This window comes from Rousettus aegyptiacus, unplaced genomic scaffold, assembly GCF_014176215.1.
Source record: "Rousettus aegyptiacus isolate mRouAeg1 unplaced genomic scaffold, mRouAeg1.p scaffold_m13_p_9, whole genome shotgun sequence".
In the NCBI taxonomy this organism is placed as follows: domain Eukaryota; kingdom Metazoa; phylum Chordata; class Mammalia; order Chiroptera; family Pteropodidae; genus Rousettus; species Rousettus aegyptiacus.
The window spans coordinates 36,760,886-36,786,336 of record NW_023416312.1 but is presented as its reverse complement, the minus strand read 5'-3'; the positions used below and the strand labels follow the sequence as shown (position 1 = coordinate 36,786,336).

The 25,451-nt window shown below is 37.3% G+C and overlaps 1 protein-coding gene across 16 annotated transcripts in view; it reads left to right on the top strand.

Moving 5' to 3' along the window:
• Positions 1-24,863, top strand: part of ZC3H12B (zinc finger CCCH-type containing 12B) — a 335,593-nt gene extending 310,730 nt beyond the window's left edge. For all 16 annotated transcript variants that reach the window (XM_036226362.1, XM_036226367.1, XM_036226359.1 and 13 more), the window contains 5 exons: positions 3,664-4,428; positions 16,141-16,280; positions 17,779-18,013; positions 18,640-18,746; positions 19,958-24,863. In XM_036226362.1, coding sequence (XP_036082255.1) covers positions 3,818-4,428; positions 16,141-16,280; positions 17,779-18,013; positions 18,640-18,746; positions 19,958-21,375 — 2,511 coding nt within the window. In that variant the 5' untranslated portion in view covers positions 3,664-3,817 and the 3' untranslated portion in view covers positions 21,376-24,863. The remainder of the gene's footprint in view (positions 1-3,663; positions 4,429-16,140; positions 16,281-17,778; positions 18,014-18,639; positions 18,747-19,957) is intronic.
• The last annotated feature ends 588 nt before the right edge of the window (positions 24,864-25,451 follow it).

The following is a 25,451-nucleotide window of genomic DNA, read 5'->3' as shown; positions in this document are numbered from 1 at the left end:
AGTGGGACAGAATCTGCAGCAGCTGCACCCAGCAGCTACAGACGTTCCTCTTAAAGGGGACATGTCCGCAATGGAGCTTTCACTATGAAACTAAATAAAAAAAAATAAAATAAAATAAAAAACATTAAAAAAAAATAAAAGAAAATGAAGTGGAGTTTGTAGTAGAACATGAAGTGTAATCTTGGTAAATTGTTCTGTGTAAATGCAAAATGAATGAATTCTATGTCCTAATAGAAAGATGGAGGAGGGATGGAAGAAGAAAGTACACTAAGCAGTCTAAATGTTAAGAAAAATAATTGTGTGCACGCGCGCACGCACGTGCGTGTGTGTGTGTGTGTGTAAATTTCTTGAGGTCACTATTGACAGCTTTTGCCTGCAAATGCTTCTTTGCCTTTTTAGATTTAAATGCAATTTGTAATCATGTGCTTAATCATATTCTTAAGGAAATTATAGGCAAACTCTGTACATGTAATATGAGGCTTTCTGTTGACAAAGCTCTTTTAAAAAATTGCACCTACTCTTATAATTTCATCTGACTAATGTGATTTTCCAAAGTATGCCAGTATGTAATGCATTTGTGATTTTTTTCAATCAATAACAATGAAAGATAAGAAACTCTTTTCAACACCTGTCATAGGTAGCTGCTAGAACATCATCTTTGAAACTTTTACCCTACTCACTTCCTTTTTGGGCAAAAGTAACTATTTTCTTTTAGCCATCCTAAATGCTTTTATTTATCCCTAGGGACTCCTCAGTAATATTAGGCATGAGCTGTTGACTAAGGGAAAATATCATATTAATCTTCATATATTTATAATTTTAAAACCTCTTCCTTGCCCAGAAAATTGTTACTCTTTCCTTTAAGCCTCAACTTATAACTCCCTATACTTTTTAAAATTATACTTAGCATACAATATTATATCAATTTCAGGTATACAACATAGTGATTCTAAATATATATATATATATATATATTTATGTATATATATATATGTATATATGTACATACATACATACACCTTACGATGTGATCACCACACTAAATCTAGTAACCAGTTATCTGTCACTGTGCAAAGTTATCACAATATCGACTATATTCCCTTTCACCTTCATCCATGCTCCTACCCTCCTCCTTTCTGGCAACCATTAGTTTGTTCTTTGTTTCTATAAATCCATTTTTGTTTTGTTTTCTTTGCTCATTTTTTATTGCACATATAAGTGGAATAATGTGGTATTTGTCTTCCTCTGTTTCTTAAACACTTGTCACAGACTGTAATTGTGAATTATATGTGTATTTGATTACTATCTGTCTCCACTCGTCACCACCACCACTATAAACACTTTGAAATCAGGGTTCGTGTCTGTTTTTATACCCCCAGCCCCTAATATGTTTCCTAGCACATAGTTGGCTCTAAGTAAATGTTAATTATTTACGTAATTAATAAGTTGAAAAATGACTTCGAATATTATATCCTTCTCAAATCCTTTCCTAATTTCTTCAACTACCACCCTCATCTACAACTCTACTGACAGAATTGAACATTTCCTCTTCTATATGCCATTGGAAATTTCCAATTAATTTGAGGGGCCAACTAACCATATATCAGGTTTACCTGGCACATTCCTGTTGTATGCTTGTTTTCTGACATAGTAATTAATAATGCTCCTTTTGGACTATAACTGAAATGATCACTCTGTACAGAATGGTGTTTCAGCACTTTCTAGTGCCACTTCTAGCCAATTTCCTATTAGTTTGTGAGTTCTCTGAGGACAGGATCAGTTCTAGTTTCTCTTCCTAGACCTGGGGCTTATCGCAGTGTCTGGCACTCAATGACTGTTCTTTTGAATAAAAAGACATTTCTGCTATCTTTGGCTCAAGAAGTTTGCATTGTAAAACAAAACAAAACTAAACAAGCACACACAAAAAAAACACACATGACATCTATACACCTACATAGGTCCTAGAAAAACAATCAACATTTTTTTAAGAATCTCATTGCAAAAGGCTTTGAATGGTAAATCGAAGTTTATGTCTGCCAATTTATTTATTTCTCTTCTACTTTTGGTTATTGAGTATGGAGATTTTATAATAATAACTACTAATTTTAATGAGGGTTTTCTATGTTATGGGATTTTCTCTGAGTTTAAATTTGATATTGTATGTCTATGTGAACATGCCAAAGATACTCACACAAATGCTAATTTGGACAGAGCAAAAATCAGGTAGTAGAGAAGGAGAAAAACATTCTATAGTCCACTAGCTAAGAGCAGTCAAATGTGTCTTTTACAGAACCTCTCATTTGCCAAGAAAATATAAATATAAAATTATAAACAGTTGTTTTTAAGTGCCTTTGGATCTTTGAATAAATGCAAGAGTTGGAAATCTCAATGTCGTCAAAATTATTTTGACGAGAAGAAAATGTAAGGTAGATGGTAAATGTGGAACTTATAAACGAAATAGTCTTTAAGATTTGAATAACAAAGATTAATGGGGAAGCAAAAGCAAACTCGGTGTCTATGTGTTGGCTAAAATCATTACGAGAAAATTCTGAAGTCACAAGTGGTAATATAATGATTAAAGAAGTTATCGCATGCTGTCTTAAAGTCAGTTCTGACTCGTCAATTCTGTGTGCATATGATGTTTCCTGATTTTAGATTAGTAAGCACAACTGCTATCTGAAGAGCTTGTCAGTGCTCACAGCCTTGCCTGACAGTCTTTTTTTTTAAACCAAACCCCTAGTAGTGTCTGTTGCACACTTTACGTGTATTGAGAAACAACTATGCTCTCTTCATTTTTCTAAGCACTTTAGTTATTCATTGTAATACTACTCTGTGAAGTAACTACCAATATCCTCATTTTACATATGAGGAAACTTAGGCTCAAACTGAAGGAAACACTTTGGCTTGGTTAGAACCTGCAGGAACAGATGAATTAGGTAAGAGAAGAAGTTTAGAAGTAAAATTGTCCCTGATTATCTTCTGTAATATTATTCTTCTTAAAATGTTCTGATTTTCCATGCAAGTTGAGTTGTTTTTTCTTTTGTTTTATGATACAGTAAATGCAATTACAATAAATAAAAGAGGCTTCAGATACAATTCGTAAGTGTGCACAAAATACTTTTATCCAGAGCACACCTCTCTATTTGTTACCCTTTTAGCCTACTTCAATCTCTTGGAAGCAATTTTAATGGTTTTCCAATTTTTCAAGAAGATGAGGTCCCTGATATTTTGCAAAGAGTAGTGCTATAGAGATTGTGCTCTTCAGGAGTGGAGCCCAGCTTTAGCAAGAAGTATCTGATATGAGGTCTGAAAAATTTACCTGGCAGGAAGTAAGAGTCATTTTAAAGATCTATATATTCCCACACTTGGTTGAAATGCCATGTTTCTCTTTCTCAAAATTGTAATAAACAGTTAACTTTAGTTGTGATTTTGTGTGTGTGAGGGGGAGGGATTACAGTAGTATTGCCACTGATAAAGGTCTTATGTCTACAATTATTAGAGAATTAGAGAGTCTATATTTTTAATGTAAAATGAGTCCAACCATTTTAAGCAGAAAAATAGAATGTCAGACAACATGTAGTTTCTTAGGAAGAAACTTCTGTATTCTAAAATGCTTTTTTAGAATTTTACTAAATATATTGTGGTATGTGTGTTCATTTATAGGAACTGGTAACATCTAAACATACCCAAACCAAACAGATAAACTCTTGCACCATCACTACCACCACATCTTACCACAAAGAAATGCCACTGAATGTGGATTCCAAGCAGGCTAAAAAGAAAAAGAGATGATTAGATCTTAGACCCACTGAACGGGATGACGGCCACAGCTGAAGTGGAGACACCAAAAATGAAGAAGAGTGCCTCCAAGGAAGAGAAGCAGCAGCCTAAGCAGAGCAGCGTGGAGCAGGTCAATGCTGATTCTGAAGAGCGAATGAGCTCTGAGAGCGACCCTGAACAGATAAACCTTAAGACTGGCAACAACAAGAACAATAGCTGCCAACCTGGGGATGTTCAGTTGAGGAAAAAGGAGATCCCCTCCAAGCCACACCGCCAGCTCTGTAGATCACCATGCCTAGATTGTCCAAGCTTCTCACAGAGCAGCATTCTACAGGATGGGAAGCTTGACCTGGAAAAGGAATACCAAGCCAAGATGGATTTCGCTCTAAAGCTGGGCTATGCAGAGGAACAGATTCAATCAGTGTTGAACAAGCTGGGCCCAGAATCACTTATTAATGATGTATTGGCAGAGCTTGTCAGACTTGGGAACAAAGGTGATTCAGAAGGGCAGGTAAACTTGAGTCTGTTAGTACCTCGAGGGCCCAGCTCCAGAGAGATTGCAAGCCCTGAACTATCTCTTGAAGATGAAATAGATAACAGTGACAATTTGAGGCCAGTTGTTATCGATGGAAGTAATGTGGCAATGAGGTAAGACTGGCATACTTTCTTTCTCTTTCTTTTCTTTTTGAGGGTTTTTTAAAAATTATTTTTCAATTAGAGTTGACATTCAATATTATTTTATTTTACTTTCAGGTGTACAGCACAATGTTTAGACATATAATTTATGGAGCAATTCCCCCTATTAGGCTAGTATTCACCTGGTACTATACATAGTTATTAAAGTATTAGTGACTATATTTCTTATGTTATAATTCACATCCCTGTAACTATATTGTAGTTACCAAATTGTACTTCTTAATAACTTCTCCTTTTTCACTCAGCTTCCCCAACCCCCCTCCCATTTGGCAACTATCAGTTTGTTTTCTGTATCAGCCTGTTTTCATTTTGTTTGTTCATTTATTTTATTCTTTAGATTCCATATATAAGTGAAATCATATGGTATTTGTCTTTGTCTAATTTTTTCACTTAGCATAATAACCTCTAGGTTCATCCATGTCATTGAAAATGGTAAGATTTCATGTTTTTAATAGCTGAGTAATATTCCATTGTATATATGTACCCTAACTTCTTTATCCAATCATCTATTGATGAGCAGTTAAGTTGCTTCCATATCTTGGCTGTTGTGAATAGTGCTGCTGTGAACATAGGGATGCATAGATCTTTACAAACTAGTGTTTTGGGTTTTTTGAATAAATATCCAGAATTGCAATTGCTGGGTCAAAATGTAGTTCTATTTTTAATTTTTTGAGGAATCTCCAAACTGTTTTACAGTGTGGCTGTACCAAGTTGCAATCCCATCAACAGTGTATGAGAGTTCCTTTGTCTCCACATCCTCATCAACATTTGTTGTTTGTTGATGTATTGATGATAGCCATCCTGACAGGTGTGAAATGATATCACATTGTGGCTTTATTTTGCATTTTTCTGATGATTAGTGACTTTGAACATCTTTACATATGTCAATTGGCCATCTGTATATCCCCTTTGTAGAAATATTTATTCAGGTCCTCTGCCCATTTTTTAATTAGATCGTTTTTGTTGTTGAATTGTATGAGTTCTTTATAAATTTTAGATATTAACCCCTTATCTGCGGTATCATTGGCAAACATCTTCTCCCATTCAGTAGCTTGTCTTTTTGTTTGCTGATGGTTTCCTTTGCTGTATAAAACTTTTACTTTGATGTAGTCCCATTTGTTTATATTTCTTTTGTTTCCCTTGCCGAAGGAAATAGATCAGAAAAAAATTACTAACAATATCAGAAAGGTTACTGCCTATATTTTCTTCTAGGAGTTTTATGGTTTCAGGTCTTAAAATTTAAGTCTTTAATCCATTTTGAGCTTATTTTTGTATATGGTGTAAGAAGGGAGTCCAGATTCATTTTTTTGTATGTATCTATACAATTTTCCCAACACCATTTAGTAAATAGACTGTCTTTAGCCCATTATATATTATTTCTTCTTTTGTCATAGATTAATTGACCATATAGGTGTGGGCTTATTTGGGGGCTCTCTATTCTGTTCCATTGATCTGTGTTTCTGTTTTTATGCCAGCACCATGCTGCTTTTGTTACTACAGACTTGTAGCACAGTTTGATATTGGGCAGCTCAGTGATACCTTCAACTTTGCTCTTCTTTCTCAAGATTGCTGTAGCTATTCAGGGTCTGTTGTGGTTTTATGTAACTTTTGGGGTTATTTGTTCTAGTACTCTGAAAAATATCATTGGTATTTTGATAAAGAGCATACTGAATCTATAGATTGTTTTGGGTAGTATGGCCATTTTAACAAAGTTAATTCTTCACCAAAGAACACCATATATGTGCTCATTTATTTGTATCTTCTTGTATCTTACATATATTAATGAGGCCCCTGAGATTGTGTATGAACTCACCCAAAGGGAACAATAGAATTAGAGCTAATTTCTCTTTTAATTGAGTATCAGTGAGAAAGTGAGGAATCTAAAGAGAGAGCCTCCATCGCATTGTCTTAATTAACCTTCTAGAAAAAAATGGTTCTTTTCTTCTGATCAGTCTTGTTTGACAGGTAATATCCAATTTATTGAAATACAATTGCTGCATGTAAGCCAATTTTACCTTCCAAGCTGTTTGAATTTGTTGTAATTTAGTGTGGCTTATGTATATCAGAGCACCAGATCCCATGCTAAGAGATTGGAATTTCCATAAACAAGTATGCCACTTGTGAGTTTTTAACATATATATGTATATATATGTGTGTGTGTGTGTGTGTGTGTGTGTATGTGTGTGTGTGTGTGTATTCTGCTCAATTTATCTGCTAATTTTTTGTCTTCCAATTTCCAATCAAATAAATTGTTTGGCTTTTTGAGTTTTTACAGTGTTTATTCCTACAAGTAATTGTGATAGAATGTCTTCTCTTTCTAAATCATGTCCTAATTATAAAAGGAATACTTAATTTATGAAGGAATTATGAAATTAAAGAAATAAATCACTTAATACCCTGTCATAGAGAATAACTATTTTTATTAATATTTTGATGTATCTATTTTCTAAGATTATACATAGACTGTTTTCTACAAAATTTCTACATTATATATACTGATCTGTATCCTTTCTTTTCTCTTTTAGCATTATATTGTGAGCATTTCCCACATCTTAAAATATTCAGTAATGTGATTTTTGTTGGTACATTATATTTAATTAAATGTGATTACTGTTTTCAGTCAGCATTTATGTATGTGTTGTTTTTGCTGTCAACATTTTTTAAGTTTAATATATGTCCTTACAACTCATCTCCAACTAACCCTCCATATATAAAATTTATCTAAACCTCTGGTGTCACCTTTTTTTTCTGTTGAGAATAGCTGAGTTTTTGAAAAGAAGGTGGTAAGAGAAACAGAAGGAGAAGAGAGAAAATGGGAGTAGTGATAGGAAATAGCCACCAGGGCTGCTATAAATTAGGAGTTGTTATTACCCATCTGTGACCTTGAATGAAAATATGATAACAATGCAATATTTATAATGATTGAATAAAAAAGAATCTGATTTGCTCTTTTTAAAAATACATGTTTGGCATTTTTAAGAAATAAAATGTCTGTTCCGATCAAGATGGTGGGCTGGGAAAAATGGGGTTCACCTCTTTCCACAACCGCATTAAAATTACAACCAAATTATAAAACACAACTTTGAGAACCGCCTGAAAGTCTAGCTGTTCATAATACATACATCTGAGGATATAAAGAAAAAGTCACATCGAGTCCTGTAGAAGGAGCGGAGACACAAAGTGAGCTGATCCCACAACAGTGCGTGGTGGTTGAACCTCAGGAGGGAGAGTGCAGCTGCAGAGGCCCCGCTGAAGAAACAGGGACCCTAGCCCCACTCAGGGGCATCCAAGCCCAGGGTTCAAGTTAAAGGAAGATGAGTTATTACATCTGACTGTAAAAAACAATAGGGACTCTGGTCATCTGAGAGAGATGGGAAAAAATCTGAAAACCCAGACATCCTATTAAAGGGCCCATGCACAGACTCACTCACTTGTAGGCACTCACCATGGGTTTCAGGGGGTCAGCAACTTGGGAAGAGCAAGAGACATACAGGGAAAGACTGAGTTGTGTGGCGCTAGGGCAAAGGTTGGAGAGACAATGCCATTACTCCTTTGTCGAGCCTCATTCTGGGGCAGTCTACAGGTGGGTGTCATCTTGCTTTACTTGAATCCTCACCCCATGCGGCCAACTCTGAAGCTGCATTGGCTAGGTGGGATCAGCCTACTTCACCCGGTGTCTTCCTGGTGCCCCGCACCACTCAACTCGCATACCACCCAGAGGCTCTTCCAGCTGTGGAGTCATACAGGCAGTTGGCAGGAAGCTCTAAGCTTTAAGGTACACTGGTCTTTTTGCTAAGCCAACCCAGGCCTAGTACTAGGGGTAACTGACCTCAGCTTGCAGTGTGGTCTGTCCCATTTGCCTCCAGATCCAACATAGGCAGCAACCATCTGCAGATCGCTTTATAGCTCCTACAATGTAGCCCTGAGAAATCAAAGGGAGCACAGGAATCCCTCCAAAGAAGCCACAAAACCAACACATCTGAAGGCTGGCATCAGAACACAACAGAGTACCACATGACTAGCCCCATAAGTGACACACCCAAAGGGTGGTCTCAAAGGGTACATGAGCCTGCTGGGCAAATTCTCCTCTTTGGGGTTAGGTCCCACACAGCGGCTCATACCCTGAGGGCATGGCCAATCCCCACAACCAGTCAGCCTGAGAGTCAACCCCATTCACTGACATACTAACAGCAATCAAAGTTTAACTATGACAGGAGAACACACACAGCCAACACAAAGAACACACTCAGAGCTCCCTGTGCAGATGATCAGGGAGAGTGCACCACTGAGACACACAGGACATCTACTACATAAGGCCATCTGGCCAAGGCCGGGAGATGTAACAAATATTTCTAATATATAGACATGAACACAGAGAGACCATTAAATGAGAAAAAAAAGAAACATGCCGCAATGAAACAATAGGAGAATATTCCAGACCAAAAAAAAAAAAAAAACGAAATAGAATATAGACAAGCAACTCACTGGATGGAGACAGAGGTCAAAACACCAGTTATACGGATGCTCAATCAACACAGGGGTGAATAGTTGATCTCAGTGAGGATGTCAACAGAGAGATAGTAGCATAAAAAAATACATAGAAACAATAAAAAGAACCAGTCATAAATGAATAATACAATGACTGAAATGAAGAATACAGTAAAATGAATCAACAGTACATTGGATGAAGTGGAAGATCAAATCAGCCAGTTGGAAGACAAGGTAGCAAAAAATACCCAATTGGAACAGCCAAAAGAAAAAAAAGAGTCAAATAAATGAAGGAGAGAAGTCAAAATGGCATAGATGATAGAGGCATTGTTCATCTGCTCTTAGACCACATCAAAGTTAAGATAGAAACAAAGAGCAAACAGCAAGCAGAGTCTTCCAAGATCTAGATAAACAAGCCCTACAATTAGGGAGCAAAATAAGAAATCACCCTGCAATGAGAAGAGATAGGACAAGTTGAAGACACAAGGAAGCCCGGGCATGAGTGGCTGAGTGTGAAACAGGGTATGGCAGCAGCTGGCAACTGCAGATGCCTCTTAACAGGGATGCGTCCATGAGCAGACTTTTGCAGTGATGAATTTGCTCCCTCTGAGCAGTAGCGCCACCTCAGTTGCTGGAGGGGAACCAGGGACTTATGGGGGGTGCTGAATTGTCAGAGAAATGGCCAGAGGCGAGGCTTTCTCCCAGGTACAAGTGCTGGTAGTATACGCTGTTCCTCCGTGGATCCCTGAACTCTCCCAGTGTGCGGACACAGTGCTGCCATAGCTGAGATGTCATCAAACTGGATAACAGAGGTCGCTCTTCCCAGAGGACTCCCAGAAACTCTACCTCCCACAACTTGAGGCTCTATCCAACCCACATCCAGTTATGTCCTTGGCAAGTCCTACGCAACTTGCAGGGCAAGCTCCAAAACCCATACTGGTGGCAGCTGACCTCGTTTTCTGGTATGGTTTCTTGAGGCAACTATAAGCTCAGCATGCACGGATGGCTTGATGAATCTTAATAGGTGGCCTTGGAGGGATACAGGCTGGACACAGGACACTCGACTGGAAGCTTAACCTCTCTGAGGACTGTGCCTCTGGACATCTACTACACAAAGCCACATTAATATGACCGGGAGCAGAAGAGCTTTGTTTAGTACATAGAAATGGACATAGAAAGGCAGCCAAAATGGGAAGACAAAGAAGCAGGAACCATATGAAAGAAATGAACAGAGATCCAGGAATAATGGAGTCAAACAATCTAACATGAATAATTCAAAACACTGGTTGTAAAGATGCTCAATGAACTTAAGGGAAGAGTAGATGAACTCAGTGAGAACTTTAACAAAGAGATAAAAAATAATAATGGAAAATGAAATTATAAAAGGGAACCAGTCAGAAATGAAGAACACATTATATAAGATGATGAGTATATTAGAGGGAATTAACAGAGTGGATGAAGAAGAGGATTGAACCACCAATATAGAGAATGCAGAAACCAAGGTCACCCAATCAGAATGTCAAGAATAAAAGAAGCCAAGAATATAATAATAACTTCAGGAGACTTTGGGAAAAATTAAGTGTAAGAACATCCATATAATAGGGGTACCTGAAGGAGGAGGGGGGAACAAGAAGTGAAAAAGCTATTTGAAGAAATAATGATGGAAAACACCCCTAACCTTGTGAAAGAAATAGACATAAAACCCCAGGAAGCTCAGAGAGTCCCAAAAACCAGGAACCCAAAGAGGCCCACATCAAGACATATCATCATTAAAATGCCAACAATTAAATACAAAAAGAAAATCTTAAAAGAAGCAAGAGAAAAGTAGTTAGTTACCTACAAGGGAGCACCCATAAGACTGGCAGCTGATTTCTCAATGGAAACTATGTAGGACAGAAGGGTTTGGCACAAAATATTTAACATGATGAAACCCAGGACCTACAACCAAGAATACTTTATCCAGTAAAGCTATCATTTAGAGTCTAAGGACAGATAAAGAGCTTCTCAGACAAAAATAAACTAAAGGAATTGATCAACACTAACCCAGTTTTACAGAAAATGTTGGAGGGACTTCTTTAAGAAGAAAAAAACATGTATCACAAACAGGAATAAAGAACGGTAATACCTATCTATCAACAAGTTCCTCAAATGGAAAAGAATTAAAAGATAGAGTGGCTGAATAGATAATAAAATACGACCTCTACATATGCTGTCTACATGAGACTCACTTTAGATTAAAAGACACACACAGACTGAAAGAAAGGGGAAGGAAAAAGATACTGCCCTGATGGATCTAGATGGTATTGCGCTGAATGAAATAAGTTAGATAGAGAAAGACAAATACCAATTGATTTCACATACATTCAGAATCTAAAGAACAAAATAAACAATAATAACAACAAAACAGAAACAAACTCATAGATATAAAGAATATTTTAATGGCTACTAGACAGGAGGAGTTTTCGGGGAATGGTGAAAAAGGGCAAAGGGATTAAGAAATACAAATGGATGGTTACAAAATAGCCATGGAGATATAAAGTGTAGTATAAAGAAAATAGTTAACAACATTGTAATAAATGTGTAAGAGGAAAGACGGTTACTAGATTTAGTGCGGTGAACACGAGCTCTTAAAAACTATGCTGTACAACTGAAACCGATATTTCATACTAACTGTAACTAAAAAAAAAACTCATAGAATTGTACAATGTAAATATGAGAAAATTATTGCCTATTATATTTCAATAAAGCTGGGGAAAAATGAGGAAATTTTAATAGACCTCTGGGACATCAAACATACCTAAATCTGCATCACAGGGATTCCAAGACAAGATGAGTGAGTGCAAGAGATTGAGATCCTATATAAAGAAAGGGATCAGGACAGAAAGCAGAGAAGTGGGGAAGGCAGAGAAGCAATAGTTGATTATTGTCAGCCCTGGTTGCAAAACGCAAGGCTGAGCCATAGGCCCCATTCCCCAACCCAAAGAGCCTCTGCCCCCATATACTCCAAGACTGAACACCATGGAGACCCAGGGGAATCTGAGCAAATGCTAACTTAGCTGTCGCTAACACTGACAGGGACTGAGACTGAGGGTAGTGAGCATGATTGAATATTTACGAGGAACAAAAGGCATTATTAACACTTTATATAAAGCAGGGATCCAAGAGGCTTAGATGCCACCTACTGGAAACCAGAAGAAAAACACTGCCTTAGCAACAGGCTAAAGAGATATCTTCATATAATAAATCATCTTACTGGGAAAAAAAAGCAGAATACACTTCCATTAATATCCAGAAAGAAAAATAGTCCATTAAACACCATGAACAATCATGGTAACAAAGGCAGCTCAGAAAGAAAGAGAAAAACCTCCAGAAAATAAGTTGAAAGACATAGAAATATGTGACTTAAACGACAGAATTCAGAATAGTACTCCTGAAAGAACTCAGTAGGATCCAAAATAATTCATATCAACAATTCCTGTAATTGAAAAACAACTAGATCAGAAGGAGATTTTTAGCAAGGAGATTAAAACTTTTTAAAAGAACAAAAACGAACTTCTGGAGATGAAGAACACACTACAGAGATGAAAAATGAAATAGCAAGTTGGGAAATAGAGTTGATCAAATGGAGGAAAGGATCAGTGATATCGAAAACAGAGATATACAAATAAATCAGAAGGAAGATGAGATAAAATGAAGAATGAAAAATGCTGAAAGAGAAATACAAGAACTAGCAGATACTATTAGGAAAGGAAACAAGAATAATGGGCATTCTTGAAGGGGAAGAAAAAGAGCAGGGATTAGAAAGCATTTTCAGACAAATAGTTTGTGAGAATTTCCCAAATCTAAGGAATGAACTGTAGCTTGGAATTCAAGAAGTCAACAGAACACTCAACTATCTCAACCCAAAAAAAGCCTTCTCCAAGACACATTATATTAAAATTATCAAAAACCAACAACAGAGAAAAAATTCTCATGGTAGCCAAGGAAAATAAGACAGTAGTCTATAAAGAAAATCCATTAGATTATTATTGGACTTCTCAACACAAACCTTACAAGCCAGAAAAGTTTGGAATCTAATATTCAAACTATTAAATAAAAGAAACTATCAGCCAAGAATAATGTGTCCAGCAAAGCTCTCCTTTAGGTATGAAGGAGAAATGAAGTCCTTTCCAGACATACAAAAGTTGAGGGAATTCTACACTACAAGGCCTGTATTACAAGAAATACTAAATGAGGTCAGCTCACCAAAAACAAAATGACAAAAATATATACAACTATATGTAAGGTTACTAGCATGCAGATAGAACCAAAGGAGTGCAACCCTTATCAACAGCAGGCCATTATAAGCTTAAAAAAATAAGAAGAGATTTGCCATTGCAAGATAGTAATGAATGTTCAGCATACATGAGGACGAATTGAGGCAACAATAACACAAAAAGAGAGGATTCAAAGTTCCAAATTTGTAAAAGGAAATGGAGATAAGGCACATGCAGAATAAACAAACAAATATATATATATGTATGCACATATATACATACATACATATACATATATACATATGTGTGTATACTATCCACTACATATATGTAATGGTGAGCACATGCCAGAGATTCAGAACTGAAGTATATAACATAAAACATGAAGGACCAGAGAGAAAATCCACAAAACCCAACCAAAACAAGCAAACAAACAAATAGAAACGTATGGACAAGGAACCCATAGAAACGAAAGCTACCGAAAAACAAAAGATAAAATGGCCACAGCAAAACCTCATATTTCAATAATCACCCAAATAGTAAATGGACTGAATTCACCAATAAAAAGACACAAGGTCTCAGACTGGATAAACAACAACAACAACAACAACAACCATATGCTACCTCCAGGAGATACATCTCAATTCCAAAGACAAATAATGTGGAAAGGTAGAAAATGATCTTTCAAGCAAATGGCATTCAGAGAATAGCGGGAGTAGTGGTACTAATACTGGAGAAAATACACTTCAAATAAAAAAAGGTAAAGAAAGATACTGAGGAACACTTCATCAAGATAAAGGGAATCGTGAACCAAGAAGACATAACACTTATTAATAACAATGCTCCCAATCATGGAGCCCCAAATATATAAAGCAATTACTAACAGAACTAAAGAGAAAAATACAAAAGTACTATCAGAGTACGGGACCTAAATAACCCACAGTTGGATATGGGCAGATCATCCAAACATAAAATCAATAAAGAAATAACATCCTTAAATGACACATTAGACCAACTGGATATACTTGACATTGACAGAGCCTTTCACCCCAAAACAGCTGCTTATACATTTCTCTCTAGTGCATATAGAACATTCTCAAGGATTGAACATACATTGGGGCATAGAGATAGCCTCAACCAATATAAGAGAGTTGAAATCATACCAATGATATTCTCTGATCACAATGCTTTGAAGCTGGAAATCAACTGTAAAAAGAAAGCAGAAAGAACCACGAATACATGGAGATTAAACAACATGCTACTAAAGGATGACTAGGCCAGAGAAGAAATAAAAAGTGAAATCAAGAGATATATAGAAACAAGTGATAATGACAGTACAATATATCAAAACTTTTGGGACATGGCAAAAGCAGTCATAAGAGGAAAGTTCATATCATTACAGACCGATCTCCAAAAGTGAGAATGAGCCCAAATAAACCTAACATTTCACCTTAAAAACTAGAAAAGGAAGAACAAATTAAGCCTAAAGTGACCAGAAAGAATCAAAATTAGAGCAGAAATAAATGAAATTGAAAACAAACAAACCATAGAAAAAAAATGCAACAAAGAGCTGTTTCTTTGAGAAGGTTAATAAAATTGACAAACCCTTGGCTAGCCTCATTAAAGAAAAAAGACAAAGGACACAAATAAACCAAATCAGGGATGAAAGAGGGGAAATTATGACTGACATCGCAGAAATACAAAGGATCATACAAGAATACTATGAAAAGTATATAATACCAAATTTCATAATCTAGAAGAAATGGACCAGTACTTAGAATGATGCAACCTTCTTAGATTGAATCAAGAAGAACTGTAAAATCTAAACAGACCAATCAGCAGTATGGAAATGGAAACAATCATCAAAAAACTACCAAAAAGTAAAAGTCCAGGACCAGATGGCTTCACCAGTGAATTCTACCAAACATTCAAAGAAGATTTAATACCTATTCTCCTCAAACTCTTCCAAAAAATCGAAGAGGAGGCAATACTTCCCAACTCATTTTATGATACCAATATTACCCTGATACCAAACTCTGGGAAAGATAAAACAAAAAAAGAAAACTACAGACCAATATCTCTCATGAACACAGGTGTAAAAATCCTAAATAAGATACTAGTGAACCGAATACAGAAACATATTACAAAGATTATACACCATGATCAAGGGGGCTTCATCCAAGAGGCACAGGGATGGTTCAACATATGCAAATTGATTAATGTGATACACCACATAAACAAATTTAAAAATAAAAATCATATGATCATATCAATAGATGCAGTAAAAGCCTTTGAAAAAATACAACATCCATTTATGATCAAAACACTTAACAAAATTGGTACGGAATTTTGTTAAGTGTAAAGGCTATATACGAGAAACCCTCAGCTAACATTATACTTAATGCCGAAAATCTAAAAACTACCTTTTGACCCAGCAATTGCACTTCTAGGTATTTATCCAAAGAAAACCAAAACAATAGTTTATAAAGATCTATGCATTCCTATGTTCATGGCAACACTATTAACAATAGCCAAGATATGGAAGCAATCTAAGTGCTCATCAATAGATGTTTGGATAAAGAAGTTATGGTACATATATACAACGGTTATTACTCAGTTATTAAAAATATGAACTCTTACCGTGGATGGTCCTAGAAGTTATTATGCTAAGCGAAAAAAAATTAGGCAAAACAGACTCACAGATATAGAGAACAAATTGGTGATTGCCAGAGGGGAGGGATGTTGGGGGGTGGGTGAAGAAAGAAAAGAGAAAAAAAAAATAAAATATAACCCTGTAAATTTTTTAAAAAGAAATAAAATGTCTTCTGCTGATGTCTAAGTACTAAGAAAAACCCTGATGGAGTGTTTCTTTGCTACTTGTTGTCAATCCTCTCTTCTTTCACTCTCTATCTTTTTGAAGCCATGGGAATAAAGAGGAGTTCTCCTGCAGAGGAATACAGCTTGCTGTGGATTGGTTTCTAGATAAAGGCCATAAAGATATTACTGTATTTGTGCCTGCATGGAGAAAAGAGCAGTCCCGACCTGATGCACCAATTACAGGTACGATTTCAAATAAAATATATATTTTTTCTTATCCAGAGGCAAAACTTGTGGAGAAGTTTATGTTCTTAACTTAGATAATTATTTTTTCTGTTTGTTTAGTATGCTTAAAATGTATTTTAAGTGTATTTTTCCTGATCCAAACAAAACCATTATTGTGTCACGCCACATGACAGTTAAATATAGAAAACTTCAATTCAGCAAAGAATAAAGGACATAATTGCAAAAAAAAAAAGAGAAAAGGAATGCCTTTCTATTTGACTGTAAACTTCAGACTAAAGGGGGATGAATCTGGTTATAAATGTGACTGAGTTTTCCAAAATACTAAAGAAACAATGGTAGACAATGAATCTCATTATGTACTAGAGAAATGATGTGGGATTTGCAAAGCAGGTTGTAGAATATATAGAAAAAAAAGTTCCATAGCAGTCAGAGCCAACTTATTTGTGAGACATAGTAGCCCCAGTGCCTAAGGCCCACAATACAGAAATATTTTATTTTATTTTTAACATCAGGAGGAAAAATTGAGTATAATAACAGTGAATGTATAATAATATCTAACTTGATTATTTGTCTCTATACCAATGCAGTTGTTAAGTGCAATTTTTAATATTTCTTTGTGGTAGAAGCTGTCCATGAAAGCAAAAGTGCCCAAGGTCTACAAAAATCATATGTAGCCCTAATGGAATTAGGATCACTACATTCACTAACAAATTGTAAAGCTAACTCTTTACAGTATTTGAGAGCATATGGACCTCAATCCTATGAAAATTAGCTGTTGCCTGATGTGGCAAATGAGAAAGTCCAATGAATGGCTATTGGAGCTGTGTCATAGAGCTGTCAGCTAGCAGCTGGACAGATTTCCAGTCTAAGTCTGAGAGTGGATCCTGGCCCTGATTGAGCCCAGCCTGCAAGCTTTCTTTCCCCAACAATTAAGAAGCCAAAAGGAGGGCGAGGAGTCAGTATTCACATGCTACAACTTAATGTTTCTTCTTAGCTGTGACATTCCTTTACACGGAAGGCAAAAATGTAAGTCCTGAAAAGTGATAATTTACCCTCCTCCTGGCAGACACATCCTCAGCATACTGCCGTTTTGTTGTTGTTGTTGTTGTTGTTGTTGTTGTTTTTCTGTAGTCAAAGCCAGTGCTTCAGCCAAAGGGCAAAACAAGCATCAAGAATTCTAGGATATCAGTGTTAGTTTTCACTTTTCATGGTAGTTTTTAAAACTTAGTTGTAATTGAATCTAGTTCCTTCATTTTGTCAAAAACAAAAAACAAAAAACAAAAACAAAAAAAAAAACTGAAGCCCAAAGGGTAAGGTGACTTGCCAAAGGTCACAATCCAAATTGGTGCCCTGGCCAGGAATAGAGTCCACTTTCTCTGTTAGGGCAAATAAAATATTCATCTGGTACCAACTTACATATTTGTAATGTGAGGATAATGCTGTTAATTTTCAAGGATGATATCTACTCTGAGGCATATAATCCATATTTTGACAGATCAAGATATCCTACGTAAACTGGAGAAGGAAAAGATTCTTGTCTTCACACCATCCAGAAGGGTCCAAGGCAGGAGAGTTGTCTGCTACGATGACCGGTTCATAGTCAAATTGGCTTTTGATTCTGACGGCATCATTGTATCCAATGATAACTATCGAGATCTTCAAGTTGAAAAGCCAGAATGGAAGAAATTTATAGAGGAGCGATTACTGATGTATTCTTTTGTGAATGACAAGTATGCTTCTTTCCATTAGGCTCTAAATAGCCTAAATCCAAGTTACCACTAGGAATAGAATTCATTTCATGTCGATAAACATTTACTGAACACTTACTATGTACCATGCACTATTCTGGCTGCCATAGGGATAAAAGGCTGGATAAGAAATAGGACTTGCCCTTAGGAAGCTCAAAGAATAGTGGAAAGAGAAAAGGACAATGTGTTGGGATAAGTGCTATGGTTAGAGTTTTCTAAATTGCTTTGTCTATATGAAATGATAGGAAAAGGCCTCACAGAGGAAATGACATTTGAAGTGAAGTTTACAGAGGTCATTACAGATAAAGGGGACATCATGGATAAGTCTATAAAGATGTAAAAGTGGGTTGCATGTTGGAGAAACCAGCAAGCATGCTCTAATGTGGCTGAAACATATAGTCCATGGAAGAATTATGCACAGAAAAAATCCTTTGTTTGTGATCAAGTGGGAACAGAGGGAAGAATTGCTGGCTTAGCAAATGATACTGGAAGGGCAGTTAGAAGGCTGTGGCAATAGTATATGCAAGAGGTAATGAAAGTATGAATTTCTGATAAGGGATAGTGAGAACAGAAGGGAAGACATTTATCTCTTGCTTGCTTGCTTTCAGGTTTATGCCTCCAGATGATCCTTTAGGACGCCATGGCCCAAGCCTTGAAAATTTCTTAAGAAAGAGACCTGTTGTTCCCGAGCACAAGAAGCAACCATGCCCTTATGGTGAGTACCTATGTGCAAAACTGAGTTTTTTGTAAAGTATTAATGTTACTAAGGAAAACGTAAGGACTCTATGAATACTTTTCTATTCAAGGTTTCTCCTTCAAATGGAAAATTCTGGCTTGTCCATTTCTGTGTGTTAAAGTCTGTGTCTTCATGTCTTCTCATTTAGAGATTTAAAGAAACGTCGTAGAAACCGCATGAGAAAAATGTAACTAGAATTGAAGAGAAGATTAGTTGTCACTTGTTAAAATGATGTGTGTGTTCTAGCTGCCTCCATCCTGAGCAGCGTTGCTGGGACAGGGAAATGCAGAACCCCACAGGGCCTACAGAAGCAGAAAAGACGATGCCAAATTGAGTGTGGCCCCAAAAAGGACATGTTTCTCAGGCAGGTGACTGCACCCATAGTGAACTAATAATACCGCCCCCGCCCTTTTTTCAGATCTGTACTTTCCAGTTTGCTTCTAAACTTTGTTTTCGTTTACCTTTTATTAAAATTAGTTTTCTAGAGTACTTTCACGATCTTCCTCAAGTTCCTCTGTTACAAAGTTTGTGAGCCTAACCATGCAATATGGGATGCCTGGTCTGAGGCTACTTTGGATATTTACTCTTTTTAGATAATCATTTGTTTGTGGAATATCTTGGTTTTTTATTCTCAATTAATATTTTATTTAAATCATAGATAGAGCATTTTCATGTTCATTATCTTCATTTAATCTTCACAATGGCCCTATAATATAGGCATGATTATAAACCTTGTGTACAAAAGAGGAAAATGAGATTCAGGAAGTAAAGTTACTTCCAAAAAGTCACACGACTAGTAAGTAACATAGCTGAAATTGAAACTTAGGTCTGACCAGCCTCCAAACCTGTGCTCTTTGCATAGCACTATGCTGCCTTCTGCATGCAGGTCACACCTAGGAAAATTTGTGAATTGTAGGAAAATAAAGACTGTTCACCTGCTCTGCTTCTAGCTTTGACACTGTAGTTTCCTCCCCAGCATCCCACTCCCACTTCTTCCCTTTCCTCTCACAGTGTCTGATGCCTCCGTGGTGTTGTCCGTCTCTCATCTTTATGGAAAGTTAATTTTTTTTTTGCCTTTACCCCAAATAGTAAAACTCTAACCTGAGTGACAAGATTGTTAATGACAGTTTCTGGTACAGAGAGTTGCACCACTATGAGAGAGAGTCTTACCCCAAGGCATTATTTTTCAGGCAAAAAATGCACCTACGGCCACAAGTGTAAATACTACCATCCGGAGCGGGCCAACCAACCCCAGCGTTCAGTGGCTGATGAGCTCCGCATCAGTGCCAAACTGTCCACAGTGAAAACCATGAGCGAAGGCACCCTGGCCAAGTGTGGCACAGGGCTGTCTAATGTCAAAGGTGAGATAACCTCAGAAGTCAAGCGTGTGGCCCCCAAGCGCCAATCAGATCCCAGCATCCGGTCTGTGGCTGTGGAGCCTGAGGAATGGCTGTCCATTTCCCGTAAGCCTGAGGCCAGCTCTGTCCCCTCACTTTTGACTGCCCTAAGTGTCCCCACAATCCCACCCCCCAAAAGCCATGCAGTGGGTGCACTCAACACCCGTTCGGCCAGCAGCCCAGTGCCAGGATCCTCTCATTTCTCCCACCAAAAGTCCTCATTGGAGCATATGGCCAGCATGCAGTACCCCCCCATCCTGGTTACCAACAGCCATGGGACCCCTATTAACTATGCTGAGCAATACCCAAAGTTTGAGTCCTTGGGGGACCACAGCTACTATTCAATGTTAGGTGACTTCTCCAAACTGAACATCAACAGCATACATAATCGAGAGTACTACATGGCGGAAGCAGACCGGGGGGTGTATGCCAGGAATCCCAACCTCTGTCCTGACAGCTGTATGAGCCATACCAGGAACGACAACTATTCCTCTTACAACAACCTGTACTTGGCTGTAGCTGATGCCCATCCAGAAGGCAGTTTGAAGCTGCATCACTCAGCATCACAGAATTGTCTTCAGCCTTTTCCTCATGGTTACCATGAAGCCTTAACACGAGCGCAGAGCTATGGCTCAGAGGATTCTAAGCAAGTCTCCCACAAGCACTCAACCCCCCACTTAGTTCTGCATGCCCAGCACCCAACTGGAGCATGCTCAAGCTGTCCTGGAGACTACCCTATGTCTCCTAATACCCATTCTGGGGCAACTCCCCAGCCAGGACGTGCCCTAGTGATGACTCGAATGGATAGCATTTCTGACTCCCGCCTCTATGAGAGCAACCCCATGAGGCAAAGACGACCTCCTCTGTGCCGGGAACAACATGCCAGCTGGGACCCACTGCCCTGTGCAACTGACTCCTATGGCTACCACTCCTATCCCTTGAGTAACAGCCTCATGCAACCATGCTATGAGCCAGTCATGGTGCGGAGTGTGCCTGAAAAGATGGAGCAGCTTTGGAGGAGTCCTTGGGTTGGGATGCACAATGATTCCAGGGAGCATATGATCCCAGAGCACCAGTATCAGACCTACAAGAACCTCTGCAATATTTTCCCTTCCAGCATCGTCCTTGCAGTAATGGAGAAGAATCCCCACACAGCAGATGCCCAGCAATTGGCAGCCTTGATTGTTTCTAAGCTTAGGGCTGCACGTTGACATGACGTAAAACCTATTCCTTTATACAGATATGAATATTAATACTAATAATGCACTAATATGGTGATAACAGTGACTAATAACTTTGTGTTGCGCTTTACAAGTTAAAGAGTATCTATGCCACTAAAGTGCATAACAACCATGTGAGGTAAGTCTTACTAATGTCTTATTTTCTAGACAAGGAAACTAAAGCTCAGTGAGATTAAGTGACTTGCCAAGGTCACACTGCTAGCAAATGACCAAGTCAAGACTCACACCCAAGTCCTCTGACTCCAAGTTTCATGCCCTTTTGCACTGCACCATGCAGGTAACAGAGGACAAATCCCAGGGAGAGAGGCCTACATGCAAGAAACCTCAAGGGGTTCCATTACAAATGTTGTCTCAGTTTTACATTTTATATTATAAAGTATCAACTATATATCTAATTTAGAGAACATCAGGATCACATCATATGTTGAATTAACCTTTTAGGATTTTTAATAGGAATATTTAAAGCTATTTAAAAGTAAATGCATACTTAATTGCATGGATATCTGCCCATTCAACATCTTTATTAACTAAGCTATAAGGTCACATTAAAGCTTCTAGAGTTATATTTCAAACCTATTGTTAGCAATTATATTGCATGTATGACTTATGTATTTGGTTTGAGATGTGTATATCTCTGTATAACCTTTTATATAATGATGAGAAGATAGGCTATACACAGTCCTTAATCTACAGCTGTATATCACAATGATTTGATGATGATTTTATGTCACATTTTATAGTTTCACATAGTTTTGAAAGTAAAATTACATGCCAATATTTGAACAATCACTTCCTTAGGCACCAGAGCAAACTAGCTCTATTTCCTTTGCACTTTTTACTTGTCAACATTCATTGACAGTTCTTAGCTTTTAAGTCTCTTCACCTCAGTAAATTAGAGATCAGACTGCAGCTTTCTTCTTCAGAGTAACTGATGGATAAGCTCAAGTTCTAAGCATAGTAGGTGTGTGCTAAACAAGCACAGAAGAGTTTGACCAGGACCAAGTGATTTACTACAAAAGTCCATTTCCCTTATCCCCAGAGAGATGGCCAAACTCATGTGGCATTAAATGAACACAAAAGGTGCACTCAAGGAAGTCTAATGGATGCTCTTTGGACTTCTGATCTATGCAGTATTCAACATCACAGGATGAAAAGTAATGGAGAACAGTGCACAGCCATGTAAATCACTTTCTCCTGCTATCCACTCTTTGGGCAATAAGGTCAATCATTGGTGGAACATATTTTTTTTAGAAAACAGAACCAGAGAATTTTCTAGATGGAAAAAGGCAGCTTCCAAAAGGGGATGCTACATCTTTGCTAATAGCTGGCTCAGTTATGCACTTCATATATACACAAAGAGATTGCACTTGCTCTTAGATAATTCTTAAATGTGTTACTAAAGAAGGTAGGACTTTGGGTTTAGTGGCACCATTTGCGCAACTTGTATCTTGCTCAGGGTGGGAACCTTTGTAGCTAAATGCCTCTAGAAAAGGCATTTTGTCTGTGTGTATGTGTGTTGTGTGTGTATGTGTGTGTGTGTGTGTAGTTTTTTTTAAGCTGCACTAAAAGAACCCCCTTTTTTGAATCCATTGTATAGTTCAACATTTTGAACCATGACTGGCTCACTATTTCTTGAGCTGGAACTTGCTAATTTCAATGGTCGGTTTTTTCATGAATGTTGAGAAGGCCTGGTCTTGGCCTTTTGTTTCTTCATGAGAAGGTGTAAAACTGCCTTTAAATGTTTCTTACTCTGAAACACTCCGAATGTGAGGCTGTAGCCAAGGTTGTTTCTGGGTTCGATAATGGCTTGCATACTGCTTTCTGGCTTTCTGTCTCTCTCTCTTAGTTGATCAAAACTGCATTTCAGCCAATGTTCCTCTTCAGTTAACCTTCAAATTCATCTCTTACCATCTGATCTTTCCATCCCACAACATATTAAGAAGTAAAATTATTTTTTTTAGTACAAGACAAAAGATTTATATGATCCAAAGAAAAAGCAGACCATAGTATTTTCTGTCAGGTAGGTCCATAGAGAGTGGCAATTGCCACTGAAGCACTTGCTTATTCACTCAAACACCATTTCATACTTTCTCAGACCTTCTAAACCTGTGCTGTGTCTAAATCAGAGTATTTGACAATCTTAGATGACTCTACCGCCTTTGTGCCAGTTAGTTCATCTTCCTACCAAAATCATCAATGACATCACAGTATCCACTAGCTGCACAACTTACATAGAAGCACAAGATTAATCTTGTTAGCCACAATTCATCCTGAACATGTTCATGTTTAGTAGTCAAAAAATTGTAAGCTCTTCCCAATACAGGAAATATTCTTAAGGCAGAATATGTATTATTTCCTAAAAAAACAATTGTCATTCTTCTCTTATCATAAAATGTGTATGAACCAAAGCGGTTAGGAACAATGCCTCAAATAACCAGAAATGACCTGTTGTTGATACAAATTGTATCTCCTTTTTGCTGATTGTATAGAAACAAATGTTCAAAACTCATCTTAAACTAGGTTTGACACTAACTTTTCACCATGATAGTTATGGCACTGTGTGTCACAGGGAAGTTGCCCAGGCGTTGTGAGGGAGCTTTTATTTCCAAAGGGCAGTAGTAGTTTATAGACAAAGACAGTTTTTCAAGGACTCTTTATTTCTATGTGCACAGCTATTGTGTGTACAGTTTCAAGCATTATATTCCAATAAGTTCTCTTTAGCCTATTCAATTTAATGTGTCCTTGCAAAAGAAATTTTTTGTAAAAAAATCAGCGGTAGTGAATCATCTTTAAGAATCTATAAATAGAGCACAATTCATATAATTATGAATACATAAGTTCAGCTTGGTTCTTAGTGAAATTACTAGAGAAACATTTTCTTTATATTGAGATCTGTACACTTCTTGACTTTTCCATTTTGTGTGTAATTATAAAACAGCAAAAGCATTGGGACTATCTTGGCTCCTTTGATAATAAAATCAAGCTTCCTTCCTGGGGCTAAGTGTGTGTGCTTCTGGATATTTACCTCCAAACACTCAGCAGGGGTTACTGCACAGTGTTTTATATGGATTTCAAGAAACAGTGCATTTTGCAAGAGGTGCTTTGTAATTTTAATTCTCTCACTGAGTTTCTGAACTCATAGGATGTCTGTGTCTGTTCAGGCCTTAGATTTTGTAGATTTCGTGATTTGTTTTTCTTTTTGTGATTTTGTTTTTGTTGTTGCTATGTTTTATTTCCACCCGAAGAAGTGTGACTCTGGAGTGGTATGGTCAATCCAGGGAGCCTTTTCAAAAGTAACATACAGTCATTGCACTCTCAAGGTGCAAGGTATGGAAAGGAGAATGACAGATGCCTTATGGGAATAATCTACAAAACTTTTCTTCTAAATAATTTTATAGATAGATAGATAGATAGATAGATAGATAGATAGATATAAAGAGAAAGAGAGAGCAAGCGAGAGAGACATATATAGACACACGCACACACACATTTACACTTCTCTCTCTTGCTCTCTCTCTCTCTCTCTCTGTCTCTCTCTCTCTGTCTCTCTCTGTCTCTCTGCTAGTTTCTAGGAGAATACTTCTAAATCCCTTTTTTTCTATTTTAGAGTAAATTATCTTTATATGGTATTCAAACATTGATATCCATTAACCTTTGGCACTGAATTTTCTTCTAATAAAAAAATAATTCATTTTGAGAGGGACTCAGTTACCATTCTATCTATGCTGTAAGTATGGGATATTGTACAAATGCCCTTTTTGAGGACAACAATTTCAATACACTTTGTTTTACTGTGTGAACCAGGTCTGGAACTCTACAGGGAAAGTAATGTTGAGCTGTCCAAAGAGTCCTGCTCAGGTCTCCTCCTAACCCTTCTCTGCCTTCCCTTAGTTTGCTTTTTCTCAGGTCTGACACTGAGGCGTACATAGTCTTAAAATGAAATGATACTACAGTTAGTTCTCATTGGAAACCAAACCAGTATATTTTGGGAACCTGCTTGTCTAAAGTAGTTGATGCCTTTGAAAAGACACAGCATATTCAATATT